The sequence below is a fragment of the Lemur catta genome, chromosome X (assembly GCF_020740605.2).
Source record: "Lemur catta isolate mLemCat1 chromosome X, mLemCat1.pri, whole genome shotgun sequence".
Taxonomy (NCBI): domain Eukaryota; kingdom Metazoa; phylum Chordata; class Mammalia; order Primates; family Lemuridae; genus Lemur; species Lemur catta.
The window spans coordinates 13,845,080-13,865,490 of record NC_059155.1 but is presented as its reverse complement, the minus strand read 5'-3'; the positions used below and the strand labels follow the sequence as shown (position 1 = coordinate 13,865,490).

The window sequence follows — 20,411 nt, the reverse complement described above, 5'->3', positions numbered from 1 at the left end:
GAATGGCAGAAAGATGGAGGAATGCAACAGAGTGACATTTACTCTCTGGCTGTGCCCCAAGGACAGGCTGTGTGGAGAGGGTTCCTGGCATCTCTTCACATGGAGTAAAATTGTTTTGAAGAGATCTGTGGATTTATAGGACCTCGGGATTAGAGGGGTCAGATATAGAGACCAGGTAGAAGACTATGGAAATGAGGGCTAAAGGGTGGGTCTGGAGAGGAGACCTGCGGGCCTTTGTTCTCCTAGCACAGGAACCAAGTCTAAAAGTCTGAGCTGGGATGGGGAGATGTTGCTGCAGGGAGAAGCTGAAGCCATTTTTCTCAAGGGCCCTCATTGAAAGGCAGGGTAGAAGCAATGTTGTTAAGCGTCTAGGTGACAAAATGCGGCACAGAATTCAACGGGGCATTTGCACCCTTCTGGGTGGATCCATCAGTGCCTTCAGCGAAAGCTGCTGGGAAAGTCTGGGCATGGTGGCCCACGCCTGTAATCCTAGCACTCTGGGAGGCCAAGGCGGGAAGATTGCTTGAGGTCAGGAGTTCGAGACCAGCCTGAGCAAGAGTGAGACCCCCGTCTCTATTAAAAAAATAAAACTTAAAAAAAAGAAAAGATTTTAAAAAAAAAGCTGCTGGGAGAGAGGCAGCACCATTTAGGCCCTTCTTAGATGTGCAGCTGTGAGCGCCCCCGAATGCACGCCACCCCCCAGCAAGGGCCTCTGTGTTCCCAGAGTCAGCGGCACCCACCAGCAGCTGGGCTCAGGAGAAGGAGGTGCCCTCAAGTGGCAATATGGGCAGCTGACTGCCACGGGGCAGGGTAGGAGTCAAGAAAAACAAGAGAGGACTATCTCAGAGCAGGTGAAACTGCTGGGGTCTTCCATAGGTAACTGGAAGAAACTTTCAAGGGATTGAGGTCCTGTAACACAGGTGGAGACAGAGGTCAGTGACATCTGAGTCTTTCTTACTTATGGGACCTTATTTTCCCCCATGGGCTAGCGAGGCCTGGAGAAACTTGAAAGACCATTTTATAGCAGATGAAATTATCTCAAGTACTTGGGCATATGACAGCCCAGCTCCATGTAGATGCTGAGTAGCTCTTGAAACCCTTCTAAATATAACTTTAGGATGGGTAGAACAGAGACTGAGCTCTGGTTGGGTATGATTAGGCTCCATTTGTTCCATTTATCTCTAGTGATGTTAGCTTGAAAGAGAGGAGAGGCAAAAGCAAAAGGAAGAAGAATGGCTAGGGAGAAAAATAAAAGGATTGTGATTTTTCTCTATTATCATGGCTATAAGAAAATCAGCTTCATTTTTAAGACATTTTCCTTCCTATGTACATTTTCCAGGCATGAGTTGTGAATTCTGTATTATCTTTGTGTTTTTTTAAGTATAGAAAAAACTCGACAGTGCTTTTCCTAGCTAAGAGCAATCCTGGCTGAACATGGGCATCTGAACTCCTTGGGCCTGGACTAGGCCAGGTGTGAACAAACAGGCCCAAAGAGGGGGAAAACTGGGTCCCCAGGAGCTGGACGTCTGCCTGGAATCTGTATTTCACAACTTATTGCACCCTCTTTTTCCCAAGGCACCAGCACTGGTGATTTCTATGTACAGTATCATGGCGCTGCCAATTTGTCTGACAATCTTTGTTGTTCTGAGAATCATTTTCTACTTCCTGGAATCAGACCCAATGTTTAGGGTAATGGACCAGTGGACTTGAGTCCTCAGAGAGGATTTGGTCTCTGTCCCATCTTTCCATCTCTGCTGCCACCAATCTAGATTGAGTCATAGGGCCAGTCACCTGGACTATTGCAGTAGGAGGCTCAATTTCTCTCTGACCCCTTCCTCCATCCTGCCTCCAAACTATTGCCAAGTTAGCTTCTAAAATATGTTTCTACATTCTATAATAAAGACATCTGCACTCGAATGTTTATGGCAGCACAATTTACTATTGCAAGGATGTGGAAACCCAAGTGCCCGTCAATCCATGAGTGGATTAATAAAATATGGTACATGTATACAATGGAATACTACTCAATCATAAAAAACGACTGTGATCTAGCACCTCTTATATTTTCCTGTATAGAGCTTGAGCCCATCCTCTGAAGTGAGGTATCACAAGAATGGAGAAATAAGCACCACACGTACTCACCATCAAACTGGCACTGACTGATCAACACTAAGGTGCTCACATAGTAGTAATATTCTTTAGGGGTTGGGGAGTGGAGGTGGGTAAACTCACAACTAATGGATGCAGTGAGCATTGTGGGAGTGGAGGGGCACGCCTCAAATCCTGGCTTGGGTGAGGCAAAGTCATAACATGTAACCAAAATGTACCCCCATGATATCCTGAAATAAAATATGTTTCTAATCACATCACTCCTACTGTTTTCGAAGGACCTTTGAGTAATTCATTTATATGGACTATTATTGAATAAATAAATTGACCCTATTTGTATTAAATCCCCCATTATCCAGATTTCTTGTCTTCATAGCCTTCACCACACTCCAATCTAACTTAAGTGTGTTCTTGCTTATTGTCTGTCTCCCCCACCTATTGGAATGGAATTTTCATATGAGTAGGTCCTTATCTGTCTGTCCCCAAAACAGTGGCTGACACATTAGATAATAAATATTGGTTTGCGGAGCCCATTCTCTGAAGTGAACTATCATAAGAATGGAAAAACAAGCACCACATGTACTCATCATCAAATTGGTACTAATTGATTAACACTGATGTGCGCATGTGGAAGTAACATTCATCAGGTGTAGGGCAGATGGGAGGGGGGAGGAGGGGATGGGTATGTACACACCTTATGAGTGCGGTGCGCACCGTCTGGGGGATGGACACACGTGTAGCTCTGACTCAGGTGCAGCAAAGGCAATATATGTAACCTAAATGTACCCCCGTAATATTCTGAAATTTTTTAAAAAATGGTTGATTTAAGGACTCAATAAATCAAATTCTAGTAGCCACAATGAATTCTTTTTTTCATAAATGAATTTTATTTGCTTTTACGATTACAAATGTAATACATGCTTGCTGTAGAGAATCTGGAAAGTGCAGAGAAGTAGAAAGAAGAAAATAAGAAACACCCATAACCCCACCACCTGAAGGCCAACACTGCTCACATTATGTTCTAACTATCTGTGCCCGTTTAGAGACCAAGCCCCTCATCAAGAGTGCTGGCCATGAAACACAAAAGCCAAGGGGAGTGAGGGAAATTAATAACTGAGGGGTTCACCCAGAGGTCAGAGCTAGAGATTCCACGCTGAGGGACCAGATAAGAGCCACGGATCAAGAGGTCAGAAGCTGACAACACAAGAGCAAGTTGGGTTACTGTAAGAATGTAGTGAGATGGTGCTTGTCAAGAGTGTAGCCCAGTGCCTGTCACATGGTACATTATCAATAACTGTTAGCCATTACTATCACTATTATTATTATTATGGGTCAAAATGAATGGCTCAGGATGGAGACTATAAACAGGGCAATGGCCCTGGAGACCCATTTTAGGTGCTATGAGTTGACGCATATAGGGGGAAGTCTACTGTATTAAAAGGGTGGTATAGGAGTGGGCATCACTCTCCTTATAGGCTCCCCTGCCAGGCGAAATGGAACCAGGGCTTCCTCCAGTTTGCCTGCTGACACATGGCAAAATACTCTAAGGTGTTTCTGAGGTAGGATATGATTTCTCCTGCCTAGACTTCTCCCTGGACCAAGAACTAGGACTGGCCTCAATGATGCTGGGAGTTCAGAACCTCATACACCATATGCTCTTGTAGTCCACACTCTGATTGTCAGGGCAGGTCACAGGCATGTGGGTGAAAGAGAAGGTCAAGTCAGCCAAGTGAGAGATAGGGTGGGATGTCCCTGGAGGGGGAGGCTGAAGGGTGAAGGCAACAAGGTTTATGATGTAGTTGAATGGAATGGGTCCAGGATCCAGTCCACAAGTTAGCAGCTGAGTCAGATATCACAGGAGAAGAGTCCAAGGAGCACTACTTATTGGTGGGGGCCTTCTGATGGCCTGTGCTCTGTCCAAGGTGGTCGTGAAGACCCTCTTGGGGATCTCCATGCTCTTTCAGGTAGTAACAGCGTTTGGGAACATGCTGGTGCTAGAAGTGAAAAAAATAACAGCGGTGAGAGCCACATTTACTATTACAAGGGGTGTTCTGCCTGGTTAAGTTCGGTGACCTAGTAGATCAAGGAACCCGGCTAATTTATCTCACTTGTATAAAATGTGACCAAGGTGTAGACTAGCCAAATTCCCTAGCTGTCTGAGTCCACAACACATGTGGCTGTATGTGGGTCCCAGCCCCCAAAAGAAGACCGCTCCCTTAGAATTAGACTTGGAACAAGTAGAGAGTTGGGACTGAGCCCAGCTAGTTCCCTCATATTCAGAAGACTTAGGACTCTAACCACCCTAGGCCCTCAGTAACTTGGGCAGGACACTGCTTCTCAAAGTGATTAATACTCCCAAAATAACTACAGAGCCACACTCGCCTTAGCTCAATGCTTGCCCCTTGCCCCTTCCTGATTTCACTCAAAGGAGCAAGGTGTATTCCCTATCATTGCCTCCTCATTTTTCTGCTCAGAAACCTTGCATGTATTTCCCCCTCATTACCTCCTCTGTCTGCTGCTGGGAGCTCAATTCATTCTCCATGGCCTCCTCATTATTCCGCTTGCAGGCTGTCGGCAGAACCTGGCTTGAGTTGCCCGGGGAATCCTTCTCTTCAGCCAGCTGGCACTCGGTATAAAGAGACCTGTCTATTAGCTCCTTCAGGCTGCTGGCCACCTTCAGGAAGATCCGACCCATTTTGGTGGTAACAGCTTCCGAGAGTCCTTCCAGAAACCTGGTCCGTAGAATGGCATCGGACCAAGACAAATGTCGGGCCAGCAGTAGGAAGTCAGTGGCATATTGCCTGACTGACTTCTGGCCCTGCTTAGGATGGCAGAGAACAGCACTGAGGATGTCTATCTCAGATAGGGAGTCATATAAGCCCTGGGATCTGCTCAGGAAAGATTTATTTTCATCTGAGAGGGGGTTTCCTACCTCCATCTGCAAGATGGACCACCTCTCTTCTGCCCCCAGATGAAGAGACACCAGAAATGCCATTTTCTCTGAATCGTCCAAAAAAACCTTCATTTGCTTCTCCTCATCAATCTCCATCTCTTCCTCCACAGAGCACGAGCCCCGGGCTGCTTCCTGCTCTTCTAAGAGGTAATAGAGTGCTGGGGTCAACATTCCAAAGGATGGCACTTCCTTTGGCGGCGGGTTCCTAGTTTCAGGCGTTCTGGCAGTCCCGTGCGGTGTGGGCTTTGATCCGGAGGCTGTGGTGTTGATATGAGAGGCAGATGCCTCTCCAGAGTCTGTGGTTTTGATTTCCAGAGTGGACATCATCCCAAAGGTTGTTTGCGGTGTGGATATTGCTCCGGTGTCTGGGGCCCTCCTTAGTGGCATGGACATAGCTCCAGAGGCTGAGGATCTCATAAGCGGTGTGGGCAATGCTCCAGAAGCAGAGGCTCTCATTGGTGGTGTGGTCATCCTTCCAGAAGCTGTGTGTGTCGTCTGTGGCAAGGACCTAGATCTAGAGCTCATGACTCTGGTTTGCAAGGCAGACATGGCTCGAGAGGCTGTGGTTTTCTTTAGCGGCACAGACATCTCTCCAGAAGCCATTGCTGACTTCAAAGGCATGGGCATTGTTCCAGAGGCCGAGGATCTCCTTAATGGCTTGGACATCCCCCCAGAGGCCATGGCTGTCATTTGTGCAATGGACATCTTTCCAGAGGCTGGAGCTCTCATTAACTCTGTGGGCACAGCTGCAGAGGCTGAGGGTTTCCTTAGTGGTGTGGACATAGTTCCAGAGGCTGGAGCTCTTACTAGTGGTGGAGACACCCCTCCGGAGGCTGGAGCTCTCACTGGTAGCGTCCACATGTCTCCAGAAGCTGTGGGCATCATTTGTGGTGTTGATGTTGCTCTGGAGGCCGAGGTTCTCATCAGCGGCGTGGACATCCCTCCAGAAGCTGTGGATGTCACCTGAGGCATGGTCAGAGCTCCAGAAGCTGTGGATCTCATTAGTGGTGTGGACATTGCTCCAGAGACTGGAGCCTTCCTTCGTGGCATGGACATCATTCCAGAGGCTGTGGCTGTCATTTGTGGAGCAGACATTGCTCCATAAGCTGGGGCTCTCAGAGGTGTAGCTATCTCTTGTGAAGCAAGGGGGGACATTAGTGGCAGGGACATCTCTCCAGAGTCTGAGGCTCTCATTAGTGGTGTGTTCATTGCTCCAGAGGCCTGGGCTCTCATTATTGGTGTGGACATCATGTCAGAGGCCGGGGCTCTCATCTGCATCCCTCCAGAGGTCATGGATCTCATGAGTGACGTGGACATCCCTCCAGAGTCTTGGGTGCTCATCTGACTGGGCATCTTTCCAGGACCTGTGGCTCTCATTAGTGGCATGGGCATTGGTCCATGGCCTGGGGCTGTCATTGGTGGCATGGACATTGCTCCAGAGGCTGTGGCTCTCCTTCGCAGTGTAGACATCCCTCCAGAGGCTGTGTCTGTCATTTCTGGCATGGACATAGCTCCGGAGGCTGTGTCTCTCATTAGCGGTGTGGACATCGCTCCAGAAGCTGTGGTTGTCATTTGCTCCATAAACATTGTTCCAGAGGCTTTGGATGTCATTAGTGGCTTGGATAATGCCCCAGCGGCCGGAGAGCTCATTGGTGGCATGGACATCCCTCCTGAGGCTGTGTCTCTCATTAACAGTGTGGATGTTGATCCAGAGAATTTTGCTGTCATTAGTGGGGTGGATATTGCTCCAGAGGCTGTGGCTCTCATTTGTGGTGTAGATGTCAATCCTAAGGCTGTGGTTCTCATTTGTGACATGGACATTGCTCCTGAGACAGGGGTTCTCGTTTGCAGCACGGACATTGACCCAGAGGCTGGAGCTGTCAATTGGGGCATGTACATTGACCCAGAGGCTGTGGCTGTAATTGGTTGTGTGGACATTGCTCCAGAGGCTGGGGCTCTCCTTAGTGGCGTGGACATCTTTGCACAGGCTGGGGCTCTCGTGCTCTGTGTAGACATTGCTCTGTTGGCTGTAGCTTTGATAAAGCCTGTGGGCACTGCTCCAGAAGTTTTGGTCATTGTTAACTGTGTGGACATCACTTTAGAGGTTGTGGCTGGCATTTGCTCTGTGGACATTGCTGCAGAGCTTGTGACTGTCATCAGTGGGGTGGCCATTGCTCCGGAGGCTGGGACTGTCTTTTGCAATGTAGACATATTTTCAGAGGCTGGGGCTCTCATTAGTGGTGTAGGCATTGCTCCAGAGTCTGAAGCTCTCACTGATGGTGTGGACATCACCCTGGAGGCTGTTGCTGTCATTGGTGGAGTGGCCATGATTTCAGAGTCTAGATTTTGTGTTACCCATGGGGACATCACACCAGAGCCTGGGGCTGACATTAGTTGGGTAGGCATCACTCCAGAGGCTAGGGCTGTCATTAGTAGTGGGGACACTGCTTCAGTGTCTGGGGCTGGCTTTGGTAATGTAGACATTTCTCCAGCATTTGGGACTGACAGTAGCAGTGTGGGCATTGCTTCAGAGTCTGGAGCTGACATTAGCAGCGAAGACATTACTCCAGAGTCTGGGCCTGACATGAGTGGGGTGGACATTCCCCCAGAGTCTTGGGTGCTTGTTGGCTGGGTTGACGTATCTCCAGAAGCTAGGGCTGACATTATCAGCGATGATAGCGCTTCGGAGTCTGTGCCTGACATTAGCAGTGAAGATATCTCTCCAGAGGCTAGGGCAGTCATTAGCACTTTGGACATTGCTTCAGTGTCTTCATCTGTAATTTGCAATGGGGACATTGCTTCAGAGCCTGGATCTGAGATTGGCTGTGTGGTGGACATCTCTCCACAGTTTATATCTGGCATTAGGAGTGGGGATATCTCTCCAGGATCTGGAGCTAGCATTAATGGTGTGGACATTGCCTCAGAGGATGAGGTGCTCATTATAGATGTAGACATTGCTCCAGAGGACGGAGCTGGCATTTCCAATGGTGATAGCTCTGCAGAATCTGGAGCTGCCATTAATGCTGTGGACATGGCTCCAAAGTCAGCAATTGTCATCATCCCAGGAGACATTAACCCGTAATCTGAAGTGGACAGCAATGGTGATAATGTTTCCGAATCTGAGGCTGGCGTTAGCAACGGGGACAGTGGCCCGGAATCTGAGGCTGGCATTAGCAATGGGGACAGTTCCCCAGGGTCTGAGGCTGGCGTTAGCAATGGGGACAGTGGCCCTGAGTCTGAATCTTGCATTAGCTGTGGGGACACTGCTCCAGAGTTTGGTGCTTCCATTAGAGATGTAGACATAGTGTCAAAGCCTGAGGGTGTCATCAACTGTGTGGAAGTCCCTCCAGGATTTGAGGCTGAAGTTGAGACTGTAGGCAACTGTGCATGAGAATGCAGGATTTGGACATCAGCTCTGGTCTCTAGCATTGGTCTAGAGAAGGTCATCCCCCTGTTTTGAGGGTCGATATTTTCCTCCCTCATCGTATCGTTGAATCGCAGTGAATGTAAGGGTATTGATATATCTGCCACGGCCACAGGACAGTGTGGAGAGAGCCCCTAAAGTGATGACATCAGGGGTCCTGCTGAAGCCCAAGTAGCAAGAAAATCTGTAAACAGGAAACAAGTTGAGTCAAAAGTCATTATCAAGGAGGTTGGGAGACAAATGGTTCATGGTGGAGACCTGTTTTTATGTGTTGCCAGGTACATGGTATTGAAGATGGGCCTCTTAGATTAAAAAAACTATGCAGCAGTGAACAACTTTGGAACTAGAGAAAATACCCCTTCTGCCTCTATCCTTTTCAAATCAACCCACCTAGTTACACAGCACAGCCTCTCAGTTTACAAGTGCTGTAAATGCCAGCAACCTAAGCAGCGAGCCCAGGCAGTCCTGGATCAAATGAAGCGGCAGCACCACCTTCTGGCCGTATGTAAGAAGTGCCGGTTCCTGGGCTACGTTCTGGCCCACAGCCGCGCTCACAAGACAGCCAAGGTACTTACTGGCAGGTCTGAATGGGAAAGCCCTTTGCCCCAGGATAATCATTAGTTCCTCGAGCTCGCTGAATCCTGGCCAGCGGTTTAGTCCCCGTTTTACTACTCTGATGGCCTGAATGTCCTCCTCAGGAAAAGGAAGGCATTTATCTGATCAATGACTAGGAGCAACATTCTATGAACTGAAAATCCTCTTCATTATTATCATTATTATTATTAATAACAACCACCACTACTACTACCATTTATTGCTCACTTATGTGCTAGTCACTGTACTTTATGCAACTGTACACAACTGCCTATAACGTGCATGGCTTTATAAGCATTATTCCATGTGGGTCTTACAACATCCTATGCAATAGATAATATTATTATTCCCACTTCACCAGCTTTTTCAGATTAGCCAGAATTGGGGCTAAAATAGGATCACTGCGACAGTAACAAAATGTATATCTTTGACTCTCACCCTCTCCCAGAGGTTGCCTAGTCTTTGGCATCCCTAAAGTTGTATTCAATTATTTCTCTGACATGCTAGACCATGACTCACTTGAAGCCCAGTCTATAGTATGTACAGATTTCAAGTTCCTCTGATGACATAGGGGTGGACAATCCCAAAGTCCTACCCCTCCAGCCCTGCTGCCATAAGAAGCCCCAAAAGGGGCTCTTTGACACACAGCTTGGAAACTAATGCAAATATTACACAATGTTGACATGTCCCCATAGCCTACCCATGCTAAAACTGGAAGACTTGCTACTTTGGGGACAATGTAACAAAAGTCATCAGCTTAGTGGCCTTGTGCCTTCATAATAATAACAACAAGAAAACTAGCAACAGAAATACCAACAGCGAACATTTCTTGAGCACGCACTGACTGGCAAGCACTCTGCTAGGCACTTCACATGCATCACCTCATTTGATCCCCACAGCAACAGTAAGAGATTTTGGTAGCATTCTTCCTTCATCTTACAGATGAGAACATTCAGGCCCAGAGAAGCTTAATAACTTGCCTGCAGTCACACAGATTCCCAGGTCTGTCCACCTCCAGAGCCCCCTACTCTTCACTATTGTGCTCCCATGATCCATCTTTCCCCTTTACTCAGTCACATTACCAAGACCCCTTCCTCTATCTCCAACCCTGAGATGGGGTGTCATAAAGGAAATACTGGCCTCCTGCTGACACCTTGGTTATTGTAATAATTGGTGCAGTTGGAAAGATGAGTCAAAACAGTGGTCATAGACCTCCACCTCTCAGCTTCAGAAAAATCCCTGAACATGCCACAGTCCCCCACCAGGCAAAACCCGGAAAGATCTTACCTTGCCAGTGACAGAGGAAAGGAAGAGAGTATCCTTTGTGCCCCCAGCTCCTTTAGTCTGGACAATTGACTTATACCCTGTGCCCAACCAGTTCATTAAAGTAAGACCCAATACCAGCAGCTGTTCTCTGCAATCTCCCTTAGCTATCCCCTGCCACGCCCCCCTGCCCGCCAGCCAGCCTGCCCGCCCACCCGCTCTACTGCTCCTGACTTGCTACTGCTTGCTCTGTCTCTCTGGTCCCAGATTCCTGCCTCTATATAGGCTCTGACATTTGCCTCTGGCCGCCTTGCACTTGACAGCCCTCCAGAAGCTCCGCTTTAACACTTGGCCTATGCAACTCCACCCCACTCCCTCTCACCCCCAAGAGCCCCACTAGCCTACACCTCACTCCACTGTGCCTTCCTCTGGAAGATCCTAAAGAGAAGAGGAGATTGACACAAGGAGATGAGACTGAAAGGGTCCTGACTCCTCAGGAAATAAGACATACGCTCTCTGCAGCTGGGCAGACACAGAAGTCCTGGGCCGGGCACTGCAATTGGTATGCCATGGAAGCACAGGCAGGGCCTTCAAGGGAGGGGAACTAGGGCTGGAGATCGGGTGCAGCAGTGTCAGAAACATTCAAAGAGATTCGAGTGCAGGGAAAGCAGAGCTTGAGAGGATGGGCAGTGGGGGCTGGGGAGCAAACACCATAATAGAGCCCTGCAATTGTGATAATAACCAAGCCAATTTGCTCCAGGGTCAGAGACACAGAGGGAAATCCGGCAACCGGTGTCCCTGCCACAGGGCTAGGATTCAACAGCAAGGCTCCATGGATTTCAGGCAGCTGGCAAGAAAGCCATGCCAGTTTTGAACATACCAGGTGAGGGCTTGTTCATAGAAACAGAGCCACAGCCTGCTTTCTAGAACTGGGGCACAAGGTCAGAGTAGAATTAGCAGAAAGGTTTACCAGAGTCCTCCAGTCTTCTTGAATCAATACCATTTAAACCCTCAGTCTAAGGGCGGAATTGGTCCCTGAGCCCTGGATAGGGCAAAGCCTCCAGGTGAAGTTCAAGTAGCCCAGGCACAGGGAAGCAGAGTTTGGCGAGGGAGGCATTCAGGTTGTTATAAACCTTATCATTAGCAACTAACAGTAACTGAGCAATTGAGCTAAGCACTACACATGTATTATATCTTCCCGGCCTCCCCACAACACCTGTAAGGTAGGTACTGGCATCATTGCCATTTTATACATGGGGAAATGGGCTTAGAGAAATCGGTGTGACCGAGGTCACAGAGCTAGTAAATGGCAAAACCCAGATTTGGGCCCCGGTCAGGCTGGTTCCAAAATCATTGTCTCTCTTTGTAATCAGACAAGTGATTAAAAACTCAAGGTACTCTACTCACTGCCATTTCTCCCCACCCCCATATCACCAAGCAAGGAAACTTTCTTACAACAAATGGCTGCATCATTGCAGTAATAATAATAATACCAACTAACCTTGCTCGAACTCTTCCCACATGCTAAGAATGGTGCTAAGGGCTTTCACCAAAATTATCTCATTTGGTATTTACAACTGCCCTGTGAACTAGGTCCTTTTAATTCCCAGTTTATAGGTAAGGAAACTGAGCTTCAGTGAAGTGAACTGACATGATAAAAAGCACACAGCCCTATCTTACTCCAGAGCTCACTATAGTACACTACTCAAGAAGAAAAATTCCAGCTCCTCTCCCTTCTCCTCTAAACCAAAAAACAGTCACAGAAAACCCACTCTATTAACAACAGCATCATAACAATTATTATTATTATTAATATACCTAACAATGAAAAGCTAACATTTACTGTGCCAGGCACTGGGCTAAGCACTTACCTACGTGATCTCACTTGATACTCCCAACATCCCTATGAGGTAGGGATTACTATCACCTTCATTTTCTCTGGTTTCTGATGGGAAACCAGAGGCACAGAGAGGTTAACTAGCTTTCCCAATGTCACACAGCTACAGAGCACTTTATGTTGTTTATGTCCTAACATAACAATTTTGGAAATCACCTAAATGCCTAATGTTAGAACATAATTCATTTAATGATTAAATGAATCATGGTGCAGCTGTAGCAGCCACTAATGTAGCCATTGAAAATTATATTCTAGCATGCACATAATGATCTGATTTTTATTAAATAGATGTATAGATTTTTGCATAGAAAAAGGAAAGCCTGGAAAGATATATACCAAAATGTTAACAGTGACTATACTTGAATGGTGGGATTAGAGAGGATTTTTATTTTCATTTTCCTTATCTGTATTTTCTCATTTGTCTATAATGGACCCATAATACTTGTATGAAAAAAATAAGACAAGTTAATTTTCTTTGATCTAGGGTTCTATCTATCTCTAGCCCTTCCCACTCCCCTCCCTGCACTCTTACTCTAGGGATACCCAACATCCCCTACCCACAAAACCTTTCTCCCCCCAAAAGCTTAGTGGTTGCACCAGTAAGATTTTTGGTCAGCAATGACCTCTGAAAAGTGTCTCCAAAGACTAGCTTTTATTTTATATTTTTTGGTTTGTTTTTACAAAAAGATTTCTTGTTTCTCTAACTTTTATTTATGTTCAATAATTACATAAGTAATCTAGGAATATACTCTCAGGATAAAAACTTGAAATCCTCCATACAGATAAAGCTAAAGTCCTCAGACTACCCCACCCCCCATCCCTGCAAGTCCCATTCCTCTGCCTGTTCATAGCTGGGTGTGTCTCCTTCCAAACTTTTTCTAGCTGCAATGGCATTCAGAGTTCATATCATGCAATTGCTTGCAAAACCCAGTGTGTGCAAAGAGCTACAGTTAGAAAACCATTCTGGCACTGGTTACCCCAGGGTTCCAAGTTCTGGCCCATTGAGACTGTTTTCATTAGCCTGCTTCTAAGGAGGCTACTAAGAGAGGGCTCTTGCATGCTCAGCTCACTTGAGGCATAGACTTCCGTTCTATTAAAGCCAGAGTCTCTAGGAACGCAGAGAAGGGAGGCCTTCTAAGGAGAGAAAAGCCCAGAAATTGCTGCTTAGCATCTCTCAGGTCCCTCACATCCCACCTAGTCTGCACTGATACAGCTAGGAGGTGGCATGCTCCTGCTGCCTCACAAAAGGTAATCAAGTTTGGGGGATTGCATGGCTAGCTGTGCAGGGAAATGAGAATAAACAAGAGACAGTTCAATATGTCAACAAATAGCTTTCCAGCTGTTGAAAATAAGCCTTTCCCTAGATCCACTCCCCCAGCCCTAGCAAACAGGCACCCAGAAAACTGAAAACAGACAGCCTAAGGATAAAGAAATACCTGGTCTACTTTAGGTTTCTCTGCCTTCCCTGATCATTCGGGAAAGAAAAATGCTCCCTACTTCCTTGCTCACCAACAGCCCTGACACTTAAAATGCCCACCCGGCTGTTTATAAATAAAGGGGGGGCGGAATAGCTAGCATTTACTGAGTGCTTACTATGCCAGGCACCATGTTAAACGCTTTACATACATTATAGTATTTATTGCACAGTAAACCAATGAAGTGGGTTTTGTACCCTCATTTGATAAATCAGCTAAAGAACTGAAGTAGAGAGAAATTAAAATGAAGTGACTTACCTTGGCTCTCACAGCTGAGAGGGAGTGAAGCTGGGCTTGTCACTCGGGTCTGTCTGAGTCAGCTAGTGCTCTTAACTCACGGGAGAGTCACACACTGTCTTCAAGTCTCTGAAGGGCTGTCATATGGAAGAGAGGGTAGGTGTGTTCTGGGTAGCTCCAAAGAAAAGGATTTGACTGTTAGTTGGGAATTACGCTTTCATTGGATGTGCTGCAAACTCCCCAAATAACATGTATATGCATGTCCAACTCTATAGGGAAAAGAACATTATAAGAACAGCAAACGGAACTGCCTTGCATTAGGTGCCGTCCTGAAGGATCTCTGGAATCAGAGAGAACAGGAGGGATACTGGAACACTGCAAATGGGCAGTGTCCCAATTTTCTTAAATAAGGAAACTACAGACCGGTATACTGTAAACTCCAGAGCTGTAAGCTTGATGTCAATCCTCGGAGAGATTCTGCTGCAGATTATGAAACAGGTAATTTATAAGCACTTAGAACATGAGTGGCAATAGGAGGTACCTAGAGGAACTAGCAGAACTCTCAAAATTAGATCAGGTTCCTAGACTCCCAGCTATTGCAAACCAAAAAACTGGGGGACTGAAATCAGGTTGACAGATTTTTATTTTTCCAAGTAAAGGCATTAAGAAATAAAACAAAACAACCCCATATTATCATTTCCTAAAAAGAAAGGGCTTTCTTTAAGCACCAAAAGAGAAAGAAAGAAATCTCAGAATAAAGGACAGTAAATGAAATAGATTTCTCTTCTCTTTAAAAAACATATACTACCTAGTCCTCAGGCTCTCTCATTGCACCCTAGACTGCTGCAGTTTTCTTGGAGGATGGGCACTTGTCCAAGGACCTGCTTTGGGGAATCACTCAGAATTAAAATATCAACACAGATAAGATCAGAGACCTGTAAGACAGGAAGTCTTTCTGGCTAGAAGAGAGAAGAACAGAGTTTGACCTTAGCCTAAGTGAGGGCATTAACATAGATAAAGAAAGTATCCACAGGAATGAACTGAGAGAAGTAAAAGTTGCCAAGTGTGGATTCAAGCCCTGCTGAGGCGGGACTTGGCCGCCACATTTGACCCGTGCCACCCCTTGGATCACACGCCTCTCTTGTAGGAATAGTGTCTGATGCCATTAAGTATTTGGAACACAAAACAGTTTCTGGCTTGAGGCTCTCCAAGCAACCTTCAGACTATTACTTCTCTTCCCAGTGAGAGTTTCTAAAGGCAGAATTCAAAACCAGCTGAGTACCACTTCCAGAGTGGGAGTTCTACAGCGACCTAGAAGGAGGTCTCTAGCCTTGATGCTCTCCTGTTCAGCATTTTTATCAATGGTGTAAATAAGGGCATGGATGGGATTCTTGCACAGATTGTCTAGGGATGAGAAGAACCTCCATGATCAGCCTAGCAAGTTGGTTTACATTTTAACTTTCAAAGTTTACAATATGTCTGTCTGCCTTTGGTAATTTTCTCTGTTCTTTGTTGCCAGTGCACTGAGTTCCTGCAGTCTGTGCTCTTCGTGGAAGAGGCTTAGTGAAAATATATGCTAGCTAGGAGCTCTTCACCCACCCTGAAGAGGCAATAGAATTGTCTGTACTGCTGAGCACTCACCTCAATCCCATCATCTTCCCTTAAATAACTGGTGTCAATGTAGACTTCCTTGATGAGAAAAGAGAATTGACGTCCTCTTCTTTGTAGAATTGGCCCCATTTCCAAAACACTTTAAATTGGAGTTTGACCACATCTGTTGACACTGACCCTGTTTCTGAAGGTGAAGGCAACACAGTACACAGTATTTGCCGTACTCCCTACAACTGCATTTCTCAAAATAAAAGCATGGTGGGGCAACGCTTGCATCAGCTACACCCTGGGAGGACTGAGAAAATGCAGATTTGGGGGTGGCACTTTCAAAGAGTCAGACTCTGATAGGTCTGGGGTGAGGTCAAAGAACCTGCATTTTAACCCAAGTGATTCTGAAACATTCTAGAGTTTAAGAACCACTGGCATTGGGGTTCATATACCCTGATTTTAACTTCCAACAGGCCTGGGCTTGAACCCCAGAACTTCAAGTTACTTCACTTCAGTTTCCTCATCTGTAAAACAGGGATAATAATAGTGCCCACGTCACACACTCTTTGACTGCTTTAAACAAAACATGTGTAAAGAATCTGGCATATAGTTGAAGCTCAGTAATCTCTCCTGGTTCTGCTTATTCATGGGCCCTGCTGCCTGCCTCCTCTGTGTTCAGCTTCTGCCCCTGTTGCCAACTGATCACTCTTTCTAGGTCTGGTATCCAAACCCCCCAAGAGAGAGGCTCTCATTGGTCCAAATTTAGTCACCACTGTACTTCTTGGGCAAAGTTCTCATCGCAGGTTCCTTCATAGGCTGCTCGCCAGCCTATAGAGTGACTGCTTGTGGATCAGATGCCCTCTCTCCTGGCTCAATCAGCTATTGCCAGGGGAAAGCAGGATCACGTGGTCCCAAACATAACCACCTATTCATAAGAAACTGCTGCTTCCCTCAGCTAGGGTCTGTGGATGGAAACTCCTTAGAAGGGGCCCGTGGGTGTGGCAGGAATTCTGAGGCTTAGCCCGTCCAGTACACCTAGGCTTCTCATTTATCCAGCCTGCCAAAGGAATGAAGCATTCAAGTTCACTGAAGTCTCTATTTAATTCTGACTTTTCATCTCCACCAGGCTAAGAACACCAGTTTTCAAAAAACTAGACCACAGTCAAGGGGGGAAAAAAAAACCACTTAACCCTAAAATGAGACTTTCTGTTTCTACAACAAGTTTGTAAGTTTCCAAAGCACTTTCACATCTATTTCCTCATTGCAGACCTTACAAACTGGCTTCACAGGCTAGTTCCAGACTGCAGACAGATTTTATTTGACCCATACAGTGTTTTTAACATTTTTAAATTAGTTGCCAACATTTAAAAATCAGGAGATTTCATATAAAAAGCTTCTCTGGGAAAAAAAAACAGAAAGACTTGGATCCTCACTTCAGCATGGCAACAGTCAGCTGGAGCTGAGTAATCTGCTAGTTGCAGAATGGGGCACGTGCTCACCACTGTGCCTCAGTACCCACCCGGCCACCTTTACTTCTTCACAGTGACCTGCTTGGCCCCTGTAAGCTTTTGAAGCCTCATTTTAACCCCGTGGATTAGGTAGAGAAAGTGGTTAAATAGCACAAATTTTCAAGCTGAACTGTCTGGGATAGAATCCCAGCTCTGCTCCTAACTGGCTTTGCAACCCTGGGCAAGTGATTTAACCTCTCTCAGGAGTCTATTTCCTTATCTGTAAAATGTGGATGATAATAATAATACGGCCTACCTCATAGGCTTATTGGGCCAACTAAATGAGTTAATGCATACTCAGAACAATGCCTGGCACATTGAAAGCACTAAATAAGCATTAACTTCTTTCATTGTCCACAATTTCCTATATGTCTCTTTGATATACCAAAGTTTCTAAAAACTAAAATTTTGTGGCAAGGTCACTTGGTAGCAAAGTTGGGCATGAATTGATGTAAAGCTATTCATTTATCTCATTTAGAAGTAGTAATATGTTTGATCACAGGGTACTGCCCAAGATCCCATTAAGGAGTGCTATATAATATATATGTACCATATTGCTTTTCTAAAATCCAAAAATTCTGAACTCTAAAATATGCCTAGCTTCAACGGTTTCAGATAAGAGAGTGTGAACCTGTATTATTCATAGTAGTATACCCACTTGACAGATTGGAAAACTGAGCTACTGAGCATTAGGCAACTTGCCAAAAGTCCCACAACTTGAAAGCAGAAACAATTTCACCCCTGAGACATGAAACCCATACTGCCTAGCCTTATGGGATACATTGGGCTCACTATAGGCATGTGGATGCAGGTAATGACTACCAGTAAAGGTCCCCTGAAAAACTGAAGGACATCACCATCTACTTAACAGTGACAAGCCGTTCCGTAAGTAGCATTCTTTCAACTCTTTGCATTACTCTTTGCACTATACACCATTAGGCTAGAATTAGGACAGGGATTACTGTCTTCAGTTTACAGAAGAGGAAACTGAGGCCCAGAGAAGCGAAGCAACTTGCCCAAATTCACACAGCAAAAGACAGGCAGAGCTGGAACTAGAAACTGAATTCTGCGCTTTTTCTTCTTAAACCCCAGGGCCAGTCTAAAAACGATATATGCTGACCTTTCCACATATTGATCCTCACTCTCTGCAGACAGTCCTAACGTTTTCAACATACCTGATGGAAGGAGAATGTCCCAAGATCTCAGCAAATATAAAAATGAGACAGCATGTCTGGGTGGACCTCATCCTTCCCAGTACCATAGGCAGCAATGTACAGACACCATCCAGTCAGAAGTCAGGGAGGAGAGATTTCTCAAATCCCAAGAAAAATCACAGAGACCCTACTGTTTGCTCTTCTCTGTTGATTTTTTAAAAGCTGACATTTACTTGTGCCAAAGGCCAAAAGAAATGAAAAATCTACTGGAAAGGGAATTTCATCAGTCATGAAGCAATAGCTTAAAGAAACCTTTGCATAGTATCAGTTCCCTTGTTTGAAATGCAGAAAATAAAGCAATGCTATCACATTGTTAGCACATCAGAAACCAGGACGGGAAAACAGCATCCCTAGGACCTTTTTCCAGCCCCCTGCCTCAGCATAGGGGAGCTTCCAGACACTGCCACCAACTTAAACAAGTTGGAAACAAGAAGGCAGGCCATGACCCAAGTGACCTCGTGTCGCTCCTAAGCTCATGGCTTTGAGTTCCTCCTACCAACAAATCTGCACTTTGATCACACACCCACAGCGACCCAGATCTTTGAATTCAGCAATTCTTTCTCAGGTTTCAGCGAGGCATTGGCAGACTGAGCTATTTTGGGACACTTTCTCTGCTGTGGATGCCACTTTCGGAATACGCCAGGAACATGCTAAGGACCTGGAGCTCTCTATCCTGGACCCATTTTCGGGTTTGCGTGCTCTCTATCTTTCTCTGGGCTGATCATTTGGAGGACAGTCGCTCTTGCCAACCTAATCCCAGGAGCCTGACTACCTTGCCAGGCCACAGGCTCAAAGAGGCAGTGTGGCTGCCAGCACCCTCACGGTAAGGGGCACGGAGGCACCAGGCAACCTGGCAGGATGGGAGATGTCCTAGGGGATGGTCTGAGTTTGGATGCGGGCTGAGAAGATAAAGTGGGGGGGCGGGGGGGAACAAGATTTTCCAAACATCTTATTTTTACGATCATCACTTCCTAATCTGATGCAACTGACTCGGCTGGCATTCAGGAGCCTGTGAGCTCCATTTTCCTCTTCTAAATTCCTCTGCACCTGTAAGTACCAGGCTCACTGATGCTCGCACTATCTTTTGGGGAGGGGGAGAGGAAGGAAGGACCTGGAGCAGGTCCTCATTATCTGACTCAGGTGTGGTCAGGTCCATGGCGTGAGAGGAATTTCTGACATTCCCACCCCCTGCAACTGCTTCTTAGTTTGGAAAAGCAAAATGTTTTTTTTTGTTCTTTCCCCAAAACTCCAGCATACCAGAAGCTCCACCTGTCTTTGGGGGTCTTCTGTTCATCAATGCTGTGCACACCTGATTTCTTACGTTGCACTTAATGGGAGAAGTGCACCGTTGGCATTTGAATGTCTTAAATGCAACCACAGCTACTATTGTGGGCACAGCCCCTGCTGGCTTCTCCATCTTTTATGCAGCAATTTGCTGAAACAGTGAAAGATGTTGCAAGTGGGAGTGTATAAATGAGAATCTAGAAAGTCTTCCATGGTAAAAAGGAAGAGCAATGTGGCTGATTCTCAACGCAGTTAGAAATGCTGCCACAATGGGGAGGCTCCATGCTATGCGGTGAGATGGTCCCTTTCGGTGCCTTCCTATTTTAATGGAAAGAGTGGCCAAAATAGCTACAGGCTTCCCAGAAAAGGAGCATTTCTAATGCTTTTACTGCTTTACTGAGAGACTGGACATTGTCTATGGCTGGCTCATCAGTCCCTGAAGCAGCTCCAATGGCTTCTCTGAAAGGGAGAATCAGCCTTTCTTTTCCTTCTTTTGGGGACTGCTGAAGTCCCCTCAAAATAGCCTAGGATGCCAGAGGTAGGCCTTTCTACCTATCCTCTTCCCCCAACACTGACAAAAAATCATTCTTAGGGTACAGAATTTGTTTGGGGGTGAGGGGGAGGGATATTTGGAAGCCATTTGGAAAAACTGCCATGACCCATACTAAAAACAGTGTCCTTCTGAGCTTTCGTAATGACTTCCTTAGCCATGAATAAGAACAGAACAACGCAAGCATATCTTGCCTTTTTATTTCTGCACAGCACCATGGAAGGAACATTGTCCTTAGCAAAGAAAAAAGTGTAAGATATTCATTAGACCAAGGCTGGCTACCTTCAGTTTCCCTAGCAAAATA

General features: G+C 46.1%; 1 protein-coding gene across 1 annotated transcript; it reads right to left on the bottom strand.

Moving 5' to 3' along the window:
- Positions 1–3,189: 3,189 nt before the first annotated feature.
- RTL9 (retrotransposon Gag like 9) lies at positions 3,190–19,429 on the bottom strand. Its single transcript, XM_045537813.1, has 3 exons — positions 19,331–19,429; positions 4,613–8,620; positions 3,190–4,103 (listed from the first exon to the last, which is right to left on the bottom strand). The coding sequence occupies exons 1-3, from the start codon at positions 19,427–19,429 to the stop codon at positions 3,987–3,989; spliced, it is 4,224 nt and encodes a 1,407-aa protein (XP_045393769.1). The 3' UTR covers positions 3,190–3,986.
- Positions 19,430–20,411: the final 982 nt, after the last annotated feature.